A 26,428-nucleotide genomic window follows, 5' to 3' on the forward strand; every position below is an offset into this window, starting at 1 on the left:
TCCACAGATTCTCGATTGGATTCAGGTCTGGACTTTGACTTGGCCATTCTAACACCTGGATATGTTTATTTTTGAACCATTCCATTGTAGATTTTGCTTTATGTTTTGGATCATTGTCTTGTTGGAAGACAAATCTCCGTCCCAGTCTGAGGTCTTTTGCAGACTCCATCAGGTTTTCTTCCAGAATGGTCCTGTATTTGGCTCCATCCATCTTCCCATCAATTTTAACCATCTTCCCTGTCCCTGCTGAAGAAAAGCAGGCCCAAACCATGATGCTGCCACCACCATGTTTGACAGTGGGGATGGTGTTTTCAGGGTGATAAGCTGTGTTGCTTTTACGCCAAACATAACGTGTTGCATTGTTGCCAAAAAGTTCAATTTTGGTTTCATCTGACCAGAGCACCTTCTTCCACATGTTTGGTGTGTCTCCCAGGTGGCTTGTGGCAAACTTTAAACGACACTTTTTATGGATATCTTTAAGACATGGCTTTCTTCTTGCCACTCTTCCATAAAGGCCAGATTTGTGCAATATACGACTGATTGTTGTCCTATGGACAGAGTCTCCCACCTAAGCTGTAGATCTCTGCAGTCCACCTGGGAGACACACCAACGTGTGTCCAGAGTGATCATGGGCCTCTTGGCTGCATCTCTGATCAGTCTTCTCCTTGTATGAGCTGAAAGTTTAGAGGGACGGCCAGGTCTTGGTAGATTTGCAGTGGTCTGATACTCCTTCCATTTCAATATTATCGCTTGCACAGTGCTCCTTGGGATGTTTAAAGCTTGGGAAATCTTTTTGTATCCAAATCCGGCTTTAAACTTTTTCACAACAGTATCTCGGACCTGCCTGGTGTGTTCCTTGTTCTTCATGATGCTCTCTGCGCTTTTAACAAACCTCTGAGACTATCACAGTGCAGGTGCATTTATACGGAGACTTGATTACACACAGGTGGATTGTATTTATCATCGTTAGTCATTTATGTCAACATTGGATCATTCAGAGATCCTCACTGAACTTCTGGAGAGAGTTTGCTGCTGTAACGTAGTTCTTCTGTTAAATGAAGAGAGTCAGACCGAAATGCAGCGTGTAGGTTACTCATGACTTTAATGAAGATAAATGCGGTACATGAAATAACTGTAAAAGAAAACAACAAACGGAACATGAACTAATTACAGCCTATCTGGTGACTAACACAGAGACAGGTACAATCACCCACAAAATACAACGCGCACTCAGGCTACCTAAATACGATTCCCAATCCGAGACAACGAGAATCACCTGACTCCAATTGGGAATCGCCTCAGGCAGCCAAGCCTAACTAGACACACCCCTAATCATACACAATCCCAATTGATACAAACCCCAATACGAAATACAACATATAAACCCATGTCACACCCTGGCCTACCCAAATATATAACAAAAACACAAGATACAATGACCAAGGTGTGACAGCTGCACTGAAAGTAAAGGGGCTGAATAATTTTGCACGCCCAATTTTTCAGTTTTTGATTTGTTAAAAAAGTTTGAAACATCCAATAAATGTCGTTCCACTTCATGATTGTGTCCCACTTGTTGTTGATTCTTCACAAAAAAATACAGTTTTATATCTTTATGTTTGAAACCTGAAATGTGGCAAAAGGTCACAAAGTTCAAGGGGGCCGAATACTTTCGTAAGGCACTGTAGCTATCTGTGCTAGAAACACAGGTAAATACTATGGGAGTTACTATCTGTGCTAAAAGGCAAGTACTTGCTATGAGATTTCAATTCTATATAACTATATTATCCCCTCAGGGGCAACTAAGCTATCTTCCTGTGCTAGATACGTAGAGGGATGCTATAGGAGTTAGAAATCACTAGCCCTGATGACAGCCGGGAAACAGAGACTGTCCTACCAGAAGAGGAGGTAAAGGGAAGTGAAAATGAGGGAAGGAGACAGGGAAGGAAGGACGAGGTGCTGGTTTGACAGCCTGGAAGGTCCTGCGCTGAAGACAAGGTGGGATATTGGGGTTAAAGTGAGGGATTCACACTGACAAAGCAGGTGTTTGTGGAGGGAGAAAAGGTGTGTGTGTGTGTGTGTGTGTGTGTGTGTGTGTGTGTGTGTGTGTGTGTGTGTGTGTGTGTGTGTGTGTGTGTGTGTGTGTGTGTGTGTGTGTGTGTGTGTGTGTGTGTGTGTGTGTGTGTGTGTGTGTGTGCGTGTGTCTGCGCGTGTGTATGTAGGGGATAGTATTAACAGTGCTGACAGGAGAGACATCTACTGGGAGTTACCAATCTGCCTCACAGGAAACTGTCAAGAGTGTATATGTGTGTGTGTGCATGTGTGTGCAAGAAGAAGACAATGATGATGATGATGATGATGAAGAAGAAGATGAAGATGGCAGTCTTGCACCAACAGCTCCTCAACCCCATGAGGTCTGTCCACCTTTACAGCATTTATCATCAAAGCAACAAGGCTCATTCACACCGTTTCCACGGTTACTGGGGCCCTTCTCATTCATAACTGTTTCCATGGCAATAGGGACCATGGCTCCTTGCTAGAATCTTTGCATCACCGTGGTAACCGGGCCAAGGGGAGCTTGATTGATATGTTTTTCTTTTCTTTTAATATCCTCAGTTGTATAGTGAAACACGCACATGCATGTAAATAATACACATACAAGCTAGCACATACACCCAAAGCACACACACCCCCACAAGCATGCACACACACGCACACATTTATAAGCTGCGCGTACATACACTTTCAGCTTGGAACCATTTGAGTGCACATACATTTATATGCACGAATGCACACTAGTATTTAGGTCACACGAACTAGCTACCTATGAAAATCCTCAGTTTCGACCCTGATGAACACACACGCATGAAAGCACGCACACGCACACACACACACTCCCTCCCATATACACACAAACACACTCCCTCCCATATACACACACACACACTCCCTCCCATATACACACACACACACACTCCCTCCCATATACACACACACACACTCCCTCCCATATACACACACACACACACACACTCCCTCCCATATACACACACACACACACACACTCCCTCCCATATACACACACACACTCCCTCCCATATACACACACACACACACTCCCTCCCATATACACACACACACACACTCCCTCCCATATACACACACACACACACTCCCTCCCATATACACACACACACACACTCCCTCCCATATACACACACACACACACTCCCTCCCATATACACACACACACACTCCCTCCCATATACACACACACACACTCCCTCTCATATACACACACACACACACACTCCCTCCCATATACACACACACACATACATACAGTTGAAGTCGGAAGTTTACATACACTAGGTTGGAGTCATTAAAACTCATTGTTCAACCACTCCAGGGAATATGATAGGCTCAAATAAAAATGGTTTCCTGATCTTTCTTATACTGTATGTCACATCATCTGACAGATACACGCAACAGGTCAGAGGTTAGCATAACGTCAAGGCTTTAAGCAAGTCTGTCTGAGAAGTAAACGTCGCAAGAATCTGGCTTGTAGAGGCACAATTTCGCACACACAGTATGAGGAAAGAGTGGCCAGCTAATCTTGAGTTTGACAATCTGGAACCAAGGCGTGAGCCATTAAAATATAATTTAGAGAGAGGTTCAACCCAGGCAAGACTTTACCTGAGACAATGACCCTTTTTTAAACAAAAGAGCTCTTCAATGTTCTCCACACTGTTCTACCGTGGGCAGCTCCTCACAGTTCTCCACACTGTTCTATAATGGACAGCTCCTCACTGTTCTCCACACTGTTCTACCGTGGGCAGCTCCTCACAGTTCTCCACACTGTTCTACAATGGACAGCTCCTCACTGTTCTCCAGACTGTTCTACAATGGACAGCTCCTCACTGTTCTCCACACTCTTTCTACAATGGACAGCTCCTCACTGTTCTCCACACTCTTTCTACAATGGACAGCTCCTGACTGTTCTCCACACTGTTCTACAATGGACAGCTCCTCACTGTTCTCCACACTCTTTCTACAATGGACAGCTCCTCACTGTTCTCCACACTCTTTTAACAATGGACAGCTCCTCACAGTTCTCCACACTGTTCTACAATGGACAGCTCCTCACTGTTCTCCACACTATTCTACAATGGACAGCTCCTCACTGTTCTCCTCAATGTTCTACAATGGACAGCTCCTCACTGTTCTACAATGGACAGCTCCTCACTGTTCTCCAAACTGTTCTACAATGGACAGCTCCACACTGTTCTCCAAACTGTTCTACAATGGACAGCTCCACACTGTTCTCCAAACTGTTCTACAATGGACAGCTCCACACTGTTCTCCAAACTGTTCTACAATGGACAGCTCCACACTGTTCTCCAAACTGTTCTCCACAATATTCTACAATGGACAGCTCCTCACTGTTCTCCACACTGTTCTACAATGGACAGCTCCTCACTGTTCTCCACCCTGTTCTACAATGGACCGCCCCTCACTGTTCTACAAACTGTTCTACAATGGACAGCTCCACACTGTTCTCCAAACTGTTCTACAATGGACAGCTCCACACTGTTCTCCAAACTGTTCTACAATGGACAGCTCCACACTGTTCTCCAAACTGTTCTACAATGGACAGCTCCACACTGTTCTCCAAACTGTTCTCCACAATATTCTACAATGGACAGCTCCTCACTGTTCTCCACACTGTTCTACAATGGACAGCTCCTCACTGTTCTCCACCCTGTTCTACAATGGACCGCCCCTCACTGTTCTACAAACTGTTTTACAATGGACAGCTCCTCACTGTTCTCCACACTGTTCTACAATGGACAGCTCCTCACTGTTCTCCACACTGTTCTTCAATGGACAGCTCCTCACAGTTCTCAACACTGTTCTACAATGGAAAGCTCCTCACTGTTCTCCACCCTGTTCTACAATGGACAGCCCCTCACTGTTCTCCAAACTGTTCTACAATGGACAGCTCCTCACTGTTCTCCACACTGTTCTACAATGGACAGCTCCTCACTGTTCTCCAAAGTGTTCTACAATGGACAGCTCCTCACTGTTCTCCAAACTGTTCTACAATGGACAGCTCCTCACTGTTCTCCACACTGTTCTACAATGGACAGCTCCTCACTGTTCTACAATGGACAGCTCCTCACAGTTCTCCACACTGTTCTACAATGGACAGCTCCTCACTGTTCTCCACACTGTTCTTCAATGGACAGCTCCTCACAGTTCTCAACACTGTTCTACAATGGACAGCTCCACACTGTTCTACAATGGACAGCTCCTCACAGTTCTCCACACTGTTCTACAATGGACAGCTCCTCACTGTTCTCCACACTGTTCTTCAATGGACAGCTCCTCACAGTTCTCAACACTGTTCTACAATGGAAAGCCCCTCACTGTTCTCCACCCTGTTCTACAATGGACAGCCCCTCACTGTTCTCCAAACTGTTCTACAATGGACAGCTCCTCACTGTTCTCCACACTGTTCTACAATGGACAGCTCCTCACTGTTCTCCAAACTGTTCTACAATGGACAGCTCCTCACTGTTCTCCAAAGTATTCTACAATGGACAGCTCCTCACTGTTCTCCACACCGTTCTACAATGGACATCTCCTCACTGTTTTACACACTGTTCTACAATGGACAGCTCCTCACTGTTCTACAATGGACAGCTCCTCACTCTTCTACAATGGACAGCTCCACACAGTTCTCAACACTGTTTTACAATGGAAAGCCCCTCACTGTTCTCCACCCTGTTCTACAATGGACAGCCCCTCACTGTTCTCCAAACTGTTCTACAATGGACAGCTCCTCACTGTTCTCCACCCTGTTCTACAATGGACAGCCCCTCACTGTTCTCCAAACTGTTCTACAATGGACAGCTCCTCACTGTTCTCCACCCTGTTCTACAATGGACAGCCCCTCACTGTTCTACAAACTGTTCTACAATGGACAGCTCCTCACTGTTCTCCACACTGTTCTACAATGGACAGCTCCTCACAGTTCTCCACACTGTTCTACAATGGACAGCTCCTCACTGTTCTCCACACTGTTCTACAATGGACAGCTCCTCACTGTTCTCCACACTGTTCTACAATGGACAGCTCCCCACTGTTCTCCTCATGTTCTACAATGGACAGCTACTCACTGTTCTACAATGGACAGCCCCTCACTGTTCTCCACACTGTTCTACAATGGACAGCTCCTCACAGTTCTCCACACTGTTCTACAATGGACAGCTCCTCACTGTTCTCCACACTTTTCTACAATGGGCAGCTCCTCACAGTTCTCCACACTGTTCTACAATGGACAGCTCCACACTGTTCTACAATGGACAGCTCCTCACTGTTCTCCACACTGTTCTACAATGGACAGCTCCTCACAGTTCTCCACACTGTTCTACAATGGACAGCTCCTCACTGTTCTCCACACTGTTCTACAATGGACAGCTCCTCACTGTTCTACAATGGACAGCTCCACACTGTTCTACAATGGACAGCTCCTCTCTGTACTCCACACTGTTCTACAATGGACAGCTCCTCACAGTTCTCCACACTGTTCTACAATGGACAGCTCCTCACAGTTCTCCACACTGTTCTACAATGGACAGCTCCTCACTGTTCTCCACACTGTTCTACAATGGGCAGCTCCTCACAGTTCTCCACACTGTTCTACAATGGACAGCTCCTCACAGTTCTCCACACTGTTCTACAATGGACAGCTCCTCACTGTTCTACAATGGACAGCCCCTCACTGTTCTCCACACTGTTCTACAATGGACAGCTCGTCACAGTTCTCCACACTGTTCTACAATGGACAGCTCCTCACTGTTCTACAATGGACAGCTCCACACTGTTCTACAATGGACAGCTCCTCTCTGTACTCCACACTGATCTACAATGGACAGCTCCTCACAGTTCTCCACACCGTTCTACAATGGGCAGCTCCTCACTGTTCTCCACATTGTTCTACAATGGACAGCTCCTCACTGTTCTACAATGGACAGCTCCACACTGTTCTACAATGGACAGCTCCTCTCTGTACTCCACACTGTTCTACAATGGACAGCTCCTCACAGTTCTCCACACTGTTCTACAATGGACAGCTCCTCACTGTTCTCCACACTGTTCTACAATGGGCAGCTCCTCACAGTTCTCCACACTGTTCTACAATGGACAGCTCCTCACTGTTCTACAATGGACAGCCCCTCACTGTTCTCCACACTGTTCTACAATGGACAGCTCCAGCTACAATGGACACACTGTCACAGTTCTCCACACTGTTCTACAATGGACAGCTCCTCACTGTTCTACAATGGACAGCTCCACACTGTTCTACAATGGACAGCTCCTCTCTGTACTCCACACTGATCTACAATGGACAGCTCCTCACAGTTCTCCACACCGTTCTACAATGGGCAGCTCCTCACAGTTCTCCACAATGTTCTACAATGGACAGCTCCTCACAGTTCTCCACACTGTTCTACAATGGACAGCTCCACACTGTTCTACAATGGACAGCTCCTCACTGTTCTCCACACTGTTCTACAATGGACAGCTCCTCACAGTTCTCCACACTGTTCTACAATGGACAGCTCCTCACTGTTCTCCACACTGTTCTACAATGGGCAGCTCCTCACAGTTCTCCACACTGTTCTACAATGGACAGCTCCTCACAGTTCTCCACACTGTTCTACAATGGACAGCTCCTCACTGTTCTCCACTCTGTTCTTCAATGGACAGCTCCTCACTGTTCTACAATGGACAGCTCCTCACTGTTCTCCACACTGTTCTACAATGGACAGCTCCTCACTGTTCTCCACTCTGTTCTTCAATGGACAGCTCCTCGCTGTTCTACAATGGACAGCTGCTCGCTGTTCTACAATGGACAGCTCCTCACTGTTCTCCACACTGTTCTACAATGGACAGCTCCTCACTGTTCTACAATGGACAGCTCCTCACTGTTCTACAAACTGTTCTACAATGGACAGCTCCTCACTGTTCTCCACACTGTTCTACAATGGACAGCTCCTCACTGTTCTCCACACTGTTCTACAATGGGCAGCTCCTCGCTGTTCTCCAAACTGTTCTACAATGGACAGCTCCTCACTGTCCTACTACGGATAGAACTCAATGGCCGTGTCCAAAATCTAACTTGCATACACAACCTACATGCTGCGTACATATCATGCTACATACAATTTAGAACGTACTGTTTAGTAAAAACAAATGCAGTGAGCAACAAATATCAACGTACTTGGTCATCCATCCTTAGAATGTGTCATTGAATGCTCAATTACGTTGATTCATTCAGTTTGTACACCAAGGCATCTTACGTAATTATCAGCTGTTGTCAATCACACTAGGTCTGGAAAGATCTCTTCCTCAGTGGTGTGCATCCAATTCTACTAGATGAAAAGCCTAAATCAGTATTATATCCTGGCATTTAAAGCATACTACAGTTCAGAAAATTCACATATAAAACGTTCTATTCTACTCAAGTACAAGTATTCAGACACGGCCACTACCATAGACCACAGTTACATGGCCTTATCCACAGATCTAGGACCAGATACACACAATTCTTATGGGGATGAGAAAATATATGAGCTTATCATATTCCCTCCATCTTTCTTTCTTTCTTTCTTTCTTTCTTTCTTTCTTTCTTTCTTTCTTTCTTTCTTTCTTTCTTTCTTTCTTTCTTTCTTTCTTCCTTCCTTCCTTCCTTCCTTCCTTCCTTCCTTCCTTCCTTCCTTCCTTCCTTCCTTCCTTCCTTCCTTCCTTCCTTCCTTCCTTCCTTCCTTCCTTCCTGTACAGTCATAAACTGCATGTGTATTAAGTGTGTTGTTTGGCAATGTGCCTCAGTATATATGCTGAGAAGAAGACGGTTTATAGGTGTGTGAAGGAAAAGTGAGCATGTGTTTGAAGTGTAAATGTGTATTGTATGTGCATGTATGCATCCCTTGGTCATTGTAGTATCAAAGTGTCAGGGCAGAGGTGGGTAGAAAGGGCAGTAGCTTTTCATCTTCAAAGAGCTACACTTCTAAAAGAAAAATCGCCATTCAAAAGGAGCTAACCATAGAGACCACAGCTGGGAGCAGTGTATGTGTGTGTGACATCTGTGTATAAGTGCGAAGTGTGTGTGTGTGTGTGTGTGTGTGTGTGTGTGTGTGTGTGTGTGTGTGTGTGTGTGTGTGTGTGTGTGTGTGTGTGTGTGTGTGTGTGTGTGTGTGTGTGTGTGTGTGTGTGTGTGTGTGTGTGTGTGTGTGTGTGTGTGTGTGTGTGTGTGTGTGTATGAGTGTATGAGTGTATGAGTGTGAGAAAAATGAATGAAAGAGAGAGAGACAAAAAGAGAGAAAGAGAGAATGAGAGAAAGAGATAGACACAGAGAGACAGAGAAAAAGTTGAGATAGAGAGAAATAGACACAAAGAGAGAGAGAGAGAGAGAGAGAGAGAGAGAGAGAGAGAGAGAGAGAGGTAGAGAGAGAGAGAGGTAGAGAGAGTGACAGACAGAGAGTGACAGACAGAGAGAGGGAGGGGGAGAGTTCCTGTGTCTCAAGGCTGTACTGGGTGATTGATCATCTGCAGCAGCCAAAAACAGGTTACTGCAGCAGCACACACACACACTCTCTCATTCGCTTGCTCCGCTCCTCTCTCTCTCTCTCTCTCTCTCTCTCTCTCTCTCTCTCTCTCTCTCTCTCTCTCTCTCTTTCCCTTTCTCTCTCTCTCTCTTTCTCTTTCCATCTCTCTCTCTCTCTCTCTCTCTCTCTCTCTCTCTCTCTCTCTCTCTCTCTCTCTCTCTCTCTCTCTCTCTCTCTCTCTCTCTCTCTCTCTCTCTCTCTCTCTCTCTCTCTCTCTCTCTCTCTCTCTCTCACTCTCTCACTCACTTTCTCCATCTCTTTGGATGAACAAAGTTCTCAGTTGCCTGGACTCATTTAGCTAATTATGCAGTCTGTTGTCAATACCTTAAACCATTTCACATGGTAAAACACAATTTGCAGATCTCACTTAGACTTTTCAGCAAAACTCTCACACATTCTCCTTCTCAAAACACATTCTGCACTCTAATGCACATGTCATCCATACTGGTAAACACAAGTGGCAACAATCAAATACAAATAGAGAACCCATGTCATTGATTGAACACAACCACTCAAAATTGATTTAACCTGTTTCAAATGAGGCGACACAACCAATATAAGCCAGTTCAGAGAGCAAACAGGTTGTTGAAGGTGGGAAGGAGAAAGTCTGAGAATGTGAGAGGACGAGGACGAGTGCGTATGAGAGGTGGGCGACGAGGAGGAAGAGGAGGAGGAGGGCAAGAAAGACGAAGAGGAAGACGAAGAGGAAGACAAAGAGTGGAAATATCTGATGAAATTCGAGCAACAGTTCTAGAGCATGTTCTTGTCCATGGACTGACAATGAGGGAAGCAGGACTTCGAGTGCAACCCAATTTGAGCTGATTTTCTGTGTCCACCATAGTAAGGACATTCAGAGAAGAGAACAGGTACAGGATACTACTGTATTTTTGTAATTGCAAATGTACTGTACTACACTAAATGCAGCTGTTTCAATAGACATTTGTAAAGTTAATCACTGTATGTATTGTACTGCATGAATATGTTTTGTAACTGCAGAACTACTTTTGTAGAATTGCAAGGCTGCCACATGCAGGTGGAAGGACAGCTATATTCACTCGGGAGCAAGAGGCCGTTATAGTTGGCCTGGTCCTTCAAGATAATGCAATACGACTCAGAGAAATCCAGGAACGAGTGATACAAGACAACACATACTTCCAGGGAATCGACAGTGTGAGCATTTACACAATTGACCGTGTCCTCCATCGTAACAGGATGCGAATGAAACAAGTATACAGAGTACCTTTTGAGCGCAACTCACCAAGGGCGAAAGAACTGCGGGCTCAGTATGTGCAAGTAAGTGTAGATTCAGAAACATTTACTGTAATCCAGATTGTCTACAGTACTAACACATACTATGTGAATGACATTACTCTTCAGTACATACAATGTATGTGAATCAGAAGCGTAATAGTACTCTACAGTACAGCACTGTCTCTGTACGACTTACAAAATCCTACATACAGTATATTGTATTTCTACACAGACAATATTTGACTTGGAATCCTTGGACAGACCCCATGAGTTCATCTTTGTCGATGAAGCAGGCTTCAATCTTACAAAGAGGTGTCACGTTCTGACCTTAGTTCCTTTGTTATGCCTTTGTTTTAGTTTGGTCAGGGCATGAGTTGGGGTGGGTAGTCTATGTTCTGTTTTCTATCTTGTGTTTATGTGTTTGGCCTGGTATGGTATCTCAATCAGAGGCAGGTGTCGTACGTTGTCTCTCATTGAGAATCATACCTGTGTTTTGTGGGTGATTATTTTCTGTCTCCTGTTTTCTGCACCTTTCAGGACTTTTTCGGTTTTTGTTTATTTCACGTTGTTATTTTGTATTTTCAGTGTTCAGTCAATAAGCATCATGAACACTTACCCCGCTGCGCATTAGTCCGACATTTCAAACTCCTCGTCAGAGGAGGACGAAGAACATCGTTACTAGAGGAGAAGGAGAGGCCGAAACTGACATTGTCCAACACTATCACATACTGTAGCTGGGAATGGGATTCTCATTTAGCTCTTGACCCTGCTGCTCAAATAAAATATCTCTTAGATTGGCAATAAATCGTAGAAGGTGCTGGGTGTTATATGGCCCGAGTGTAACATGGTGATGTAGAACACCATGGTTGCTGATAGCAGCACAGATTGTGACATTGCCACCTCGTTGACCAGGGACTTCAACAATGGCCCGCTGTCCAATCATGTTTCTATTTTTCTGTGTATTGTTTACTGACTGCTTGAGAGTGTATATCATTTTGATCACTTTGTTTATGATTTCAGAGCAGTGCTTGATTTTTGAACACAGATAAAACTGTTTTGAGGCGAATGTTTCATTTTGTGAGAGGAGTCAGAGGTTATGTAAATAGTGTTTGAATATGAGGTGTAGTGTTTAATGTTTTGAGGAAATGGAGCAAGATTTCAGAAATTGTGTTTTAGCAATTCAGAAAAACTGTAGTGGATTCGGCTATTTCAGCACCACAAACTGCCTCTAGAAACAACGTCAGCACAAACACTCACTACCGAGTTTCAAACTGCCTCTAGAAACAACGTCAGCACAAACACTCACTACCGAGTTTCAAACTGCCTCTAGAAACAACGTCAGCACAAACACTCACTACCGAGTTTCAAACTGCCTCTAGAAACAACGTCAGCACAAACACTCACTACCGAGTTTCAAACTGCCTCTAGAAACAACGTCAGCACAAACACTCACTACCGAGTTTCAAACTGCCTCTAGAAACAACGTCAGCACAAACACTCACTACCGAGTTTCAAACTGCCTCTAGAAACAACGTCAGCACAAACACTCACTACCGAGTTTCAAACTGCCTCTAGAAACAACGTCAGCACAAACACTCACTACCGAGTTTCAAACTGCGTCTAGAAACAACGTCAGCACAAACACTCACTACCGAGTTTCAAACTGCCTCTAGAAACAACGTCAGCACAAGCACTGTTACAGTGGCTTGCGAAAGTTTTCACCCCCATAGGCATTTTTACTATTTTATTGCCTTACAACTTGGAATTAATATAGATTTGGGGGTTTGTATCATTTGATTTACACAACATGCCTACCACTTTGAAGATGCAAAATATTTTTTATTGTGAAACAAATAAAAAAACTTAAAACTTGAGCGTGCGTAACTATTCACCCTCCCAAAGTCAATACTTTGTAGAGCCACCTTTTGCAGCAATTACAGCTGCAATTCTCTTGGGATATGTCTATGTAAGCTTGGCACATCTAGCCACTGGGATTTTTGCCCCTTCTTCAAGGCAAAACTTCTCCACATCCTTCAAGTTGGATGGGTTCCGCTGGTATATAGCAATCTTTAAGTCATACCACAGATTCTCAACTGGATTGAGGTCTGGGTATTGACTAGGCCATTCCAAGACATTTAAATGTTTCCCCTTAAACCACTCTCTTGTTGCGTTAGCAGTATGCTTAGACTCATTGTCGTGCTGGAAGGTGAACCTCGGTCCCAGTCTCTGGAAGACTGAAACAGGTTTCCCTCAAAAATGTCCCTGTATTTAGTGCCATCCATCATTCCCAGTCCCTGCCGATGAAAAACATCCCCATAGCATGATGCTGCCACCACCATGCTTCACTATTCTCGGGTTGTTGAGAGGTGTTGGGTTTGAGCCAGACATAGCATTTTCCTTGATGGCAAAAAAAATTTTTAGTCTCATCTGACCAGAGTACCTTCTTTCATATGTTTGGGGAGTCTCCCACATGCCTTTTGGCGAACACCAAATGTGTTTTCTTATTTTTTTCTTTAAGCAATGGCTCTTTCTGGCCACTCTTCTGTAAAGCCCAGCTCTGTGGAGTGTACGGTTTAAAGTGGTCCTATGGACAGATACTCCAATCTCCACTGTGGAGCTTTGCAGCTCCTTCAGGGTTATCTTTGGTCTCTTTGTTGCCTCTCTGATTGATGCCCTCCTTGCTTTGTCTGTAAGTTTTGGTGGGCGGCCCTCTCTTGGCAGGTTTGTTGTGGTGCCATATTCTTTCAATTTTTTAATAATGGATTTAATGGTGCTCTGTGGGTTCAAAGTTTCTGAACTTTTTTATAACCCAACCCTGATCTGTACTTCTCCACAAATTTGTCCCTGACCTGTTTGGAGAGCTCATTGTTCATCATTGTGCCGCTTGCTTGGTGGTGTCGCTTGCTTGGTGGTGTCTCTTGCTTGGTGGTGTCGCTTGCTTGGTGGTGTCGCTTGCTTGGTGGTGTCGCTTGCTTGGTGGTGTCGCTTGCTTGGTGGTGTCGCTTGCTTGGTGGTGTCTCTTGCTTGGTGGTGTCGCTTGCTTGGTGGTGTCTCTTGCTTGGTGGTGTCGCTTGCTTGGTGGTGTCGCTTGCTTGGTGGTGTCGCTTGCTTGGTGGTGTCGCTTGCTTGGTGGTGTCTCTTGCTTGGTGGTGTCTCTTGCTTGGTGGTGTCGCTTGCTTGGTGGTGTCGCTTGCTTGGTGGTGTCGCTTGCTTGGTGGTGTCTCTTGCTTGGTGGTGTCGCTTGCTTGGTGGTGTCTCTTGCTTGGTGGTGTCTTGGTGGTGTCGCTTGCTTGGTGGTGTTGCTTGCTTGGTGGTGTCGCTTGCTTGGTGGTGTCGCTTGCTTGGTGGTGTCTGCTTGACTCTGGTGGTGTCGAACAGGTGTATTGGATTTGCAGATCATGTGACACTTAGATTGCACACAGGTGGACTTTATTTAACTAATTATGTGACTTCTGAAGGTAATTGGTTGCACCAGATCTTTTTTGGGGGCTTCATAGCAAAGGAGATGAATACATACTGTATGCATACACCACTTTTCAGTTTATAATTCTTTTAAATTTTTTGAAAGTATTTTTTTTTATTTCACTTCACCAATTCGGACTATTTTGTGTATGTCCATTACATGAAATCCAAATAAAATACATTTAAATTACAGGTTGTAATGCAACAAAATATGAAAAACGCCAAGGGGGATTAATACTTTTTCAAGGCACTGTAGTTGGGAGCTTCATGAAATGGGTTTCCATGGGCGAGCAGCCACACACAAGCCTAAGATCATCAAGTAAAATGCTAAGCGTTGCCTGGAATGGTGTAAAGCTTGCCACCATTGGACTCTGGAGCAGTGAGAACACATTCTCTGGAGTGATGAATCACGCTTCACCATCTGGCAGTCCGACGGACAAATCTGGGTTTAGCAGATGCCAGGAGAACACTACCTACTCCAATGCATAGTGCATAGTGTAAAGTTTGGTGGAAGATGAATAATGGTCTGAGGCTGTTTTTCATGGTTTGGCTAGGCCCCTTAGATCCAGTGAAGGGAAATCTTTAATGCTACAGCATACAATGACATTTTAGGCAATTCTGTGCTTCCAACTTTGTGGCAACAGTTTGGGGAAGGCCCTTTCCTGTGTCAGCATGACAATGCCCCCGTACACAAAGCGAGGTCCATGCAGAAATTGTTTTTCGAGATCGGTGTCGAAGAACTTGACTGGCCTGCATAGAGCCCTGACCTCAACCCCATCAAACACCTTTGGGATGAATTGGAACGTCGACTGCGAACCAGGCGTAACCACCAAACATCAGTGCCTGACCTCACTAATGCTCTTGTAGCTAAATGGAAGCAAGTCTCCGCAGCAATGTTCCAGCATCTAGTTGACAGCCTTCCCAGAAGAGTGGAGGCTGTTATAGCAGCAAAGGGGGACTAACTCCATATTAATGCCCATGATTTTGGAATGAGACGTTCAACAAGCAAGTGTCCACATACTTTTGGTAATGTAGTGTATGTATCTGCCTTCCCCTTTTGGTATTCCCTTCTCTCTCCTCCCTCAACTATTGTACAAACCTCCATCTCTCTTTATAAATATATTGATCTACAGTTACACCCCTCCTCTCTCCTCTCTCTCTCTCTTTCTCTGTGTGTGTCTATCTCTCTGTGTGTGTGTCTCTCTCTCTGTGTCTGTCTCTCTGTCTCTCTTTCTGTCTCTCTCTCTCTCTCTCTCTGTCTCTCTCTGTCTCTCTTGTCTCTCTCTCTGTCTCTCTCTCTGTCTCTCTCTCTGTCTCTCTCTCTCTGTCTCTCTCTCTGTCTCTCTCTCTCTCCCAGTGAGGCCTGGGGGATCTGAGAGACGCACACAGGATCACAGGCACGTCACTTAAGGACAAATTCTTATCAATGATGGCCGTCCACTCTACCTGCCTCTAACCACTAGGCTACCTGCCTCTAACCACCTCTAACCAGCCTATCCCTCTTACTGACTAACTCATTTCCACTACCCCCCTCTCTCGTCTCTCTAGGACAGAGCTTTCATAGTCAGGCCTCTGTCAGTCTCTGAGAGAGAGACAGAGAGAGATAGACAGAGAGAGATAGACAGAGAGAGAGAGACAGAGAGAGAGAGAGAGAGAGAAAGGGGGGAGAGAGAGAGACAGAGAGAGATAGACAGAGAGAGAGAGACAGAGAGAGAGAGAGAGAGAGAGGGGGGGAGAGCGACAGAGAGAAACACAGCCAAGGACCCTTTAGTATAAACAAATACACACACACAAACATGCCTACACAATAAAAACCTATTGAACCTAAGGATTGATACTATATTCAAATGAGATATCTCCCTGTCACACACACACACACAACTCTGTCTGTCTGTTACTGTAAAGAAGGAGCACACAGGGAAGTAAGGAATGAGGAAGGAAGCAAGAAAAAGACTGGGAATGACGGGGACGCAATAATGGATGGAGAGAGGGGAGAGAGATGGAAAGAAATTAACAGATGAATAGGGAGAGAAAGAGACAAAATAGATAGAGAATTACAATGATACAGGAGCAGATGGATAGAGAGATGGAAAGAAGGACAGAGGCATAGAAAAACAGGTAAAGAGGAGTAAAAGAGGGAGAGAGGAACAGGGGAAAAGAGGATGAGAGTGTCAGGCACACAGAGCACTCAGACAATAGCTGGAGGACATGTTGGGAGAGAGAGAGAGAGAGAGAAAGAGAGAGAGAGAGGAATGAAGGGAGGAGAGAGGCGTGCATGTCTCCTGTGTCCTCTCCTCTCTTCATTCTCTCCATACATTGTTTTCTCAATTTCCTTTTTCCTCATGAATTCCCCTCTCCCCCCTTTCTCTCCCACAGCCCCTCCTAACCTCTCTCTTGCTTTCTCTCTCTCCCCCTCCCCTCTAATCTCTCCTCCCTCTCTCATCCTCCCTGCCCTCTCTCTCCCCCTCCCCTCTCACCCTCCCTGCCCTCTCTCATCCTCCCTGCCCTCTCTCATCCTCCCTGCCCTCTCTCATCCTCCCTGCCCTCTCTCATCCTCCCTGCCCTCTCTCATCCTACCTGCCCTCTCTCTCAGTGTTGATGTGACATTTGTTCTCTCCCCTGGCTGCCTCTCCCTGCAGTGCTTCTGTGATCCTGTCTCTGTCTGAGTACACTCACTAAGGTGGGAGAGCAGAGACACACACACACACTTATGCACACACACGGCACACACACACACATACGCATTCAGACACACACATTTTTTTTTACATTTTAGTCACTTATCAGACACTCAGAGCGACTTACAGTAGTGAGTGCATTGATTTTCATACTTTTTAAAACATTTGCATGTACACTCGCATTCTCATTGGCACGTAGGCATACACGCATACACACATACATACATACACACATACACGCATACATACATACATACATACATACATACATACATACATACATACATACATACATACATACATACATACATACATACATACATACATACATACATACATACATACATACATACATACATACATACATACATACATACATACATACATACATACATACATACATACATACATACATACATACATACACACATACACGCATACACACATACATACATACATACATACATACATACATACATACATACATACATACATACATACATACATACATACATACATACATACATACATACATACATACATACATACATACATACATACATACATACATACACGCATACACGCATACACACATACATACATACATACATACATACATACATACATACATACATACATACATACATACATACATACATACATACATACATACATACATACATACATACATACATACATACATACATACATACATACATACATACATACATACATACATACATACATACATACATACATACATACATACATACATACATACATACATACATACATACATACATACATACATACATACATACATACATACATACATACATACATACATACATACATACATACATACATACATACATACATACATACATACATACATATATCACACATATGACTCCCATCTCTTTCTAGCATGATCACATGATCTGTTTGTTGGTGTGAATGTCTGTGTTTTCAACGTGGTTCCCAGAAGCTTCTTGTTTCAGTGAATGTGTGTGTAGCATGTTTGGGTGCATGCATGCGGGCGTACTGGGTCTACTGGCTACTGTGTATACACTGGTGTGCACTCATGTTTGAGTTTATCTTTGTATATGTGTGGGAGTGTGTGTGTGTGTGTGGGAGTGGGTGTGTGTGTGTGTGGGAGTGGGTGTGTGTGTGTGGGAGTGGGTGTGTGTGTGTGGGAGTGGGTGTGTGTGTGTGTGGGAGTGGGTGTGTGTGTGTGGGAGTGGGTGTGTGTGTGTGGGAGTGGGTGTGTGTGTGTGGGAGTGGGTGTGTGTGTGTGTGGGAGTGGGTGTGTGTGTGTGGGAGTGGGTGTGTGTGTGTGGGAGTGGGTGTGTGTGTGTGGGAGTGGGTGTGTGTGTGTGGGAGTGTGTGTGTGTTTCTCAACACTCACCCTGTGCATACTACTACGAAGTCCATGGCATTCCATCCGTTCCTTATGTAGGAGTTCTTATGGAAGGCAAATCCTAGAGCCAGGATCTTAATGCCTGACTCAAAACAGAAGATCCCTATGAAGTAGGGCTCAGTGTCATCCTAAAGGAGAGAGGGGGGGAGGGAAGAGGGCTCAGTGCAAAGATTTTACAGGGTTCAACTTAAAGGGACAATCTGCAGTTTAAACCATGTTATTTTTAATTTTCAGAAGTACATTGTTTACAAATAAAGGAGTAAAACAAACTTGTATAATATTGTTTTGGGTTCCAATGGGGATGTACCAACTGCAGATTGCCCCTTTAAATGTATGACATAATCCAAGATGTTAGACAGTGTGAAGTAAGGCTCTATGGTGCTGAGAGGACAGATAGATGGTAGACAGTATGAAGTAAGGCTCTATGGTGCTGAGAGGACAGAGAGATGTTAGACAGTATGAAGTAAGGCTCTATGGTGCTGAGAGGACAGAGAGATGTTAGACAGTATGAAGTAAGGCTCTATGGTGCTGAGAGGACAGATAGATGGTAGACAGTATGAAGTAAGGCTCTATGGTGCTGAGAGGACAGAGAGATGTTAGACAGTATGAAGTAAGGCTCTATGGTGCTGAGAGGACAGAGAGATGTTAGACAGTGTGAAGTAAGGCTCTATGGTGCTGAGAGGACAGAGAGATGTTAGACAGTATGAAGTAAGGCTCTATGGTGCTGAGAGGACAGAGAGATGTTAGACAGTGTGAAGTAAGGCTCTATGGTGCTGAGAGGACAGAGAGATGTTAGACAGTGTGAAGTAAGGCTCTATGGTGCTGAGAGGACAGAGAGATGTTAGACAGTGTGAAGTAAGGCTCTATGGTGCTGAGAGGACAGATATATGTTAGACAGTGTGAAGTAAGGCTCTATGGTGCTGAGAGGACAGATAGATGTTAGACAGTATGAAGTAAGGCTCTATGGTGCTGAGAGGACAGAGAGATGTTAGACAGTATGAAGTAAGGCTCTATGGTGCTGAGAGGACAGAGATATGTTAGACAGTGTGAAGTAAGGCTCTATGGTGCTGAGAGGACAGAGAGATGTTAGACAGTATGAAGTAAGGCTCTATGGTGATGAGAGGACAGATATATGGTAGACAGTATGAAGTAAGGCTCTATGGTGCTGAGAGGACAGAGAGATGTTAGACAGTGTGAAGTAAGGCTCTATGGTGATGAGAGGACAGATATATGGTAGACAGTGTGAAGTAAGGCTCTATGGTGCTGAGAGGACAGAGAGATGTTAGACAGTATGAAGTAAGGCTCTATGGTGATGAGAGGACAGATATATATTAGACAGTATGAAGTAAGGCTCTATGGTGCTGAGAGGACAGAGAGATGTTAGACAGTATGAAGTAAGGCTCTATGGTGCTGAGAGGACAGATATATGTTAGACAGTATGAAGTAAGGCTCTATGGTGCTGAGAGGACAGAGAGATGTTAGACAGTGGAAAGTAAGGCTCTATGGTGCTGAGAGGACAGAGAGATGTTAGACAGTATGAAGTAAGGCTCTATGGTGCTGAGAGGACAGAGAGATGTTAGACAGTGTGAAGTAAGGCTCTATGGTGCTGAGAGGACAGAGAGATGTTAGACAGTATGAAGTAAGGCTCTATGGTGCTGAGAGGACAGAGAGATGTTAGACAGTATGAAGTAAGGCTCTATGGTGATGAGAGGACAGATATATGGTAGACAGTATGAAGTAAGGCTCTATGGTGCTGAGAGGACAGAGAGATGTTAGACAGTGTGAAGTAAGGCTCTATGGTGATGAGAGGACAGATATATGGTAGACAGTGTGAAGTAAGGCTCTATGGTGCTGAGAGGACAGAGAGATGTTAGACAGTATGAAGTAAGGCTCTATGGTGATGAGAGGACAGATATATATTAGACAGTATGAAGTAAGGCTCTATGGTGCTGAGAGGACAGAGAGATGTTAGACAGTATGAAGTAAGGCTCTATGGTGCTGAGAGGACAGATATATGTTAGACAGTATGAAGTAAGGCTCTATGGTGCTGAGAGGACAGAGAATGTTAGACAGTGGAAAGTAAGGCTCTATGGTGCTGAGAGGACAGAGAGATGTTAGACAGTATGAAGTAAGGCTCTATGGTGCTGAGAGGACAGAGAGATGTTAGACAGTGTGAAGTAAGGCTCTATGGTGCTGAGAGGACAGAGAGATGTTAGACAGTATGAAGTAAGGCTCTATGGTGATGAGAGGACAGATATATGGTAGACAGTATGAAGTAAGGCTCTATGGTGCTGAGAGGACAGAGAGATGTTAGACAGTGTGAAGTAAGGCTCTATGGTGATGAGAGGACAGATATATGGTAGACAGTGTGAAGTAAGGCTCTATGGTGCTGAGAGGACAGAGAGATGTTAGACAGTATGAAGTAAGGCTCTATGGTGATGAGAGGACAGATATATATTAGACAGTATGAAGTAAGGCTCTATGGTGCTGAGAGGACAGAGAGATGTTAGACAGTATGAAGTAAGGCTCTATGGTGCTGAGAGGACAGATATATGTTAGACAGTATGAAGTAAGGCTCTATGGTGCTGAGAGGACAGAGAGATGTTAGACAGTGGAAAGTAAGGCTCTATGGTGCTGAGAGGACAGAGAGATGTTAGACAGTGGGAAGTAAGGCTCTATGGTGCTGAGAGGACAGAGAGATGTTAGACAGTATGAAGTAAGGCTCTATGGTGATGAGAGGAAAGATATATATTAGACAGTATGAAGTAAGGCTCTATGGTGCTGAGAGGACAGAGAGATGTTAGACAGTATGAAGTAAGGCTCTATGGTGATGAGAGGACAGATATATGGTAGACAGTGTGAAGTAAGGCTCTATGGTGCTGAGAGGACAGAGAGATGTTAGACAGTATGAAGTAAGGCTCTATGGTGATGAGAGGACAGATATATATTAGACAGTATGAAGTAAGGCTCTATGGTGCTGAGAGGACAGAGAGATGTTAGACAGTATGAAGTAAGGCTCTATGGTGCTGAGAGGACAGATATATGTTAGACAGTATGAAGTAAGGCTCTATGGTGCTGAGAGGACAGAGAGATGTTAGACAGTGGAAAGTAAGGCTCTATGGTGCTGAGAGGACAGAGAGATGTTAGACAGTGGGAAGTAAGGCTCTATGGTGCTGAGAGGACAGAGAGATGTTAGACAGTGGAAAGTAAGGCTCTATGGTGCTGAGAGGACAGAGAGATGTTAGACAGTGGAAAGTAAGGCTCTATGGTGCTGAGAGGACAGAGAGATGTTAGACAGTGGAAAGTAAGGCTCTATGGTGCTGAGAGGACAGATATATGTTAGACAGTGTGAAGTAAGGCTCTATGGTGCTGAGAGGACAGAGATATGTTAGACAGTGGAAAGTAAGGCTCTATGGTGCTGAGAGGACAGAGAAATGTTAGACAGTGGGAAGTAAGGCTCTATGGTGCTGAGAGGACAGAGATATGTTAGACAGTATGAAGTAAGGCTCTATGGTGCTGAGAGGACAGATATATGTTAGACAGTATGAAGTAAGGCTCTATGGTGCTGAGAGGACAGATAGATGTTAGACAGTATGAAGTAAGGCTCTATGGTGCTGAGAGGACAGAGAGATGTTAGACAGTATGAAGTAAGGCTCTATGGTGCTGAGAGGACAGATAGATGTTAGACAGTGGGAAGTAAGGCTCTATGGTGCTGAGAGGACAGAGAGATGTTAGACAGTGTGAAGTAAGGCTCTATGGTGCTGAGAGGACAGAGATATGTTAGACAGTATGAAGTAAGGCTCTATGGTGCTGAGAGGACAGATAGATGTTAGACAGTGTGAAGTAAGGCTCTATGGTGCTGAGAGGACAGAGAGATAGACGTTAGACAGTGTGAAGTAAGGCTCTATGGTGCTGAGAGGACAGAGAGATGTTAGACAGTATGAAGTAAGGCTCTATGGTGCTGAGAGGACAGAGAGATGTTAGACAGTATGAAGTAAGGCTCTATGGTGCTGAGAGGACAGAGATATGTTAGACAGTGTGAAGTAAGGCTCTATGGTGCTGAGAGGACAGAGAGATGTTAGACAGTATGAAGTAAGGCTCTATGGTGCTGAGAGGACAGAGAGATGTTAGACAGTATGAAGTAAGGCTCTATGGTGCTGAGAGGACAGAGAGATGTTAGACAGTATGAAGTAAGGCTCTATGGTGCTGAGAGGACAGAGAGATGTTAGACAGTATGAAGTAAGGCTCTATGGTGCTGAGAGGACAGAGAGATGTTAGACAGTATGAAGTAAGGCTCTATGGTGCTGAGAGGACAGAGAGATGTTAGACAGTATGAAGTAAGGCTCTATGGTGCTGAGAGGACAGAGAGATGTTAGACAGTATGAAGTAAGGCTCTATGGTGCTGAGAGGACAGAGATATGTTAGACAGTGTGAAGTAAGGCTCTATGGTGCTGAGAGGACAGATAGATGTTAGACAGTATGAAGTAAGGCTCTATGGTGCTGAGAGGACAGAGAGATGTTAGACAGTGTGAAGTAAGGCTCTATGGTGATGAGAGGACAGATATATATTAGACAGTATGAAGTAAGGCTCTATGGTGCTGAGAGGACAGAGAGATGTTAGACAGTATGAAGTAAGGCTCTATGGTGCTGAGAGGACAGATATATGTTAGACAGTATGAAGTAAGGCTCTATGGTGCTGAGAGGACAGAGAGATGTTAGACAGTGGAAAGTAAGGCTCTATGGTGCTGAGAGGACAGAGAGATGTTAGACAGTGGGAAGTAAGGCTCTATGGTGCTGAGAGGACAGAGAGATGTTAGACAGTATGAAGTAAGGCTCTATGGTGATGAGAGGACAGATATATATTAGACAGTATGAAGTAAGGCTCTATGGTGCTGAGAGGACAGAGAGATGTTAGACAGTATGAAGTAAGGCTCTATGGTGATGAGAGGACAGATATATGGTAGACAGTGTGAAGTAAGGCTCTATGGTGCTGAGAGGACAGAGAGATGTTAGACAGTATGAAGTAAGGCTCTATGGTGATGAGAGGACAGATATATATTAGACAGTATGAAGTAAGGCTCTATGGTGCTGAGAGGACAGAGAGATGTTAGACAGTATGAAGTAAGGCTCTATGGTGCTGAGAGGACAGATATATGTTAGACAGTATGAAGTAAGGCTCTATGGTGCTGAGAGGACAGAGAGATGTTAGACAGTGGAAAGTAAGGCTCTATGGTGCTGAGAGGACAGAGAGATGTTAGACAGTGGGAAGTAAGGCTCTATGGTGCTGAGAGGACAGAGAGATGTTAGACAGTGGAAAGTAAGGCTCTATGGTGCTGAGAGGACAGAGAGATGTTAGACAGTGGAAAGTAAGGCTCTATGGTGCTGAGAGGACAGAGAGATGTTAGACAGTGGAAAGTAAGGCTCTATGGTGCTGAGAGGACAGATATATGTTAGACAGTGTGAAGTAAGGCTCTATGGTGCTGAGAGGACAGAGATATGTTAGACAGTGGAAAGTAAGGCTCTATGGTGCTGAGAGGACAGAGAGATGTTAGACAGTGGGAAGTAAGGCTCTATGGTGCTGAGAGGACAGAGATATGTTAGACAGTATGAAGTAAGGCTCTATGGTGCTGAGAGGACAGATATATGTTAGACAGTATGAAGTAAGGCTCTATGGTGCTGAGAGGACAGATAGATGTTAGACAGTATGAAGTAAGGCTCTATGGTGCTGAGAGGACAGAGAGATGTTAGACAGTATGAAGTAAGGCTCTATGGTGCTGAGAGGACAGATAGATGTTAGACAGTGGGAAGTAAGGCTCTATGGTGCTGAGAGGACAGAGAGATGTTAGACAGTGTGAAGTAAGGCTCTATGGTGCTGAGAGGACAGAGATATGTTAGACAGTATGAAGTAAGGCTCTATGGTGCTGAGAGGACAGATAGATGTTAGACAGTGTGAAGTAAGGCTCTATGGTGCTGAGAGGACAGAGAGATAGACGTTAGACAGTGTGAAGTAAGGCTCTATGGTGCTGAGAGGACAGAGAGATGTTAGACAGTATGAAGTAAGGCTCTATGGTGCTGAGAGGACAGAGAGATGTTAGACAGTATGAAGTAAGGCTCTATGGTGCTGAGAGGACAGAGATATGTTAGACAGTGTGAAGTAAGGCTCTATGGTGCTGAGAGGACAGAGAGATGTTAGACAGTATGAAGTAAGGCTCTATAGTGCTGAGAGGACAGAGAGATGTTAGACAGTATGAAGTAAGGCTCTATGGTGCTGAGAGGACAGAGAGATGTTAGACAGTATGAAGTAAGGCTCTATGGTGCTGAGAGGACAGAGAGATGTTAGACAGTATGAAGTAAGGCTCTATGGTGCTGAGAGGACAGAGAGATGTTAGACAGTATGAAGTAAGGCTCTATGGTGCTGAGAGGACAGAGAGATGTTAGACAGTATGAAGTAAGGCTCTATGGTGCTGAGAGGACAGAGAGATGTTAGACAGTATGAAGTAAGGCTCTATGGTGCTGAGAGGACAGAGATATGTTAGACAGTGTGAAGTAAGGCTCTATGGTGCTGAGAGGACAGAGAGATGTTAGACAGTATGAAGTAAGGCTCTATGGTGCTGAGAGGACAGATATATGTTAGACAGTGTGAAGTAAGGCTCTATGGTGCTGAGAGGACAGAGAGATGTTAGACAGTGTGAAGTAAGGCTCTATGGTGCTGAGAGGACAGATAGATGTTAGACAGTATGAAGTAAGGCTCTATGGTGCTGAGAGGACAGAGAGATGTTAGACAGTATGAAGTAAGGCTCTATGGTGCTGAGAGGACAGATAGATGTTAGACAGTATGAAGTAAGGCTCTATGGTGCTGAGAGGACAGAGAGATGTTAGACAGTATGAAGTAAGGCTCTATGGTGCTGAGAGGACAGAGAGATGTTAGACAGTGTGAAGTAAGGCTCTATGGTGCTGAGAGGACAGAGATATGTTAGACAGTGTGAAGTAAGGCTCTATGGTGCTGAGAGGACAGCTAGATGTTAGACAGTATGAAGTAAGGCTCTATGGTGCTGAGAGGACAGAGAGATGTTAGACAGTGTGAAGTAAGGCTCTATGGTGCTGAGAGGACAGAGAGATGTTAGACGGTATGAAGTAAGGCTCTATGGTGCTGAGAGGACAGAGAGATGTTAGACAGTGTGAAGTAAGGCTCTATGGTGCTGAGAGGACAGAGAGATAGATGTTAGACAGTGTGAAGTAAGGCTCTATGGTGCTGAGAGGACAGATATATGTTAGACAGTGTGAAGTAAGGCTCTATGGTGCTGAGAGGACAGAGAGATGTTAGACAGTGTGAAGTAAGGCTCTATGGTGCTGAGAGGACAGAGAGATGTTAGACAGTATGAAGTAAGGCTCTATGGTGCTGAGAGGACAGATAGATGTTAGACAGTATGAAGTAAGGCTCTATGGTGCTGAGAGGACAGAGAGATGTTAGACAGTATGAAGTAAGGCTCTATGGTGCTGAGAGGACAGAGAGATGTTAGACAGTGTGAAGTAAGGCTCTATGGTGCTGAGAGGACAGAGATATGTTAGACAGTGTGAAGTAAGGCTCTATGGTGCTGAGAGGACAGATAGATGTTAGACAGTATGAAGTAAGGCTCTATGGTGATGAGAGGACAGATAGATGTTAGACAGTATGAAGTAAGGCTCTATGGTGCTGAGAGGACAGAGATATGTTAGACAGTGTGAAGTAAGGCTCTATGGTGCTGAGAGGACAGATAGATGTTAGACAGTATGAAGTAAGGCTCTATGGTGATGAGAGGACAGATAGATGTTAGACAGTATGAAGTAAGGCTCTATGGTGCTGAGAGGACAGAGAGATGTTAGACAGTGTGAAGTAAGGCTCTATGGTGCTGAGAGGACAGAGAGATGTTAGACAGTATGAAGTAAGGCTCTATGGTGCTGAGAGG

At 44.5% G+C, this 26,428-nt stretch overlaps 1 protein-coding gene across 1 annotated transcript in view; it reads right to left on the reverse strand.

Annotated features, from left to right (window-relative positions):
• Positions 1-26,428, reverse strand: part of LOC124015263 (voltage-dependent P/Q-type calcium channel subunit alpha-1A-like) — a 215,792-nt gene that overhangs the window by 123,870 nt on the left and 65,494 nt on the right. The window contains exon 3 of the mRNA XM_046330377.1: positions 18,471-18,610. Within this exon, the coding sequence (XP_046186333.1) occupies positions 18,471-18,610 (140 nt within the window). The remainder of the gene's footprint in view (positions 1-18,470; positions 18,611-26,428) is intronic.

Source organism: Oncorhynchus gorbuscha, linkage group LG26 (genome assembly GCF_021184085.1).
Source record: "Oncorhynchus gorbuscha isolate QuinsamMale2020 ecotype Even-year linkage group LG26, OgorEven_v1.0, whole genome shotgun sequence".
NCBI lineage: Eukaryota > Metazoa > Chordata > Actinopteri > Salmoniformes > Salmonidae > Oncorhynchus > Oncorhynchus gorbuscha.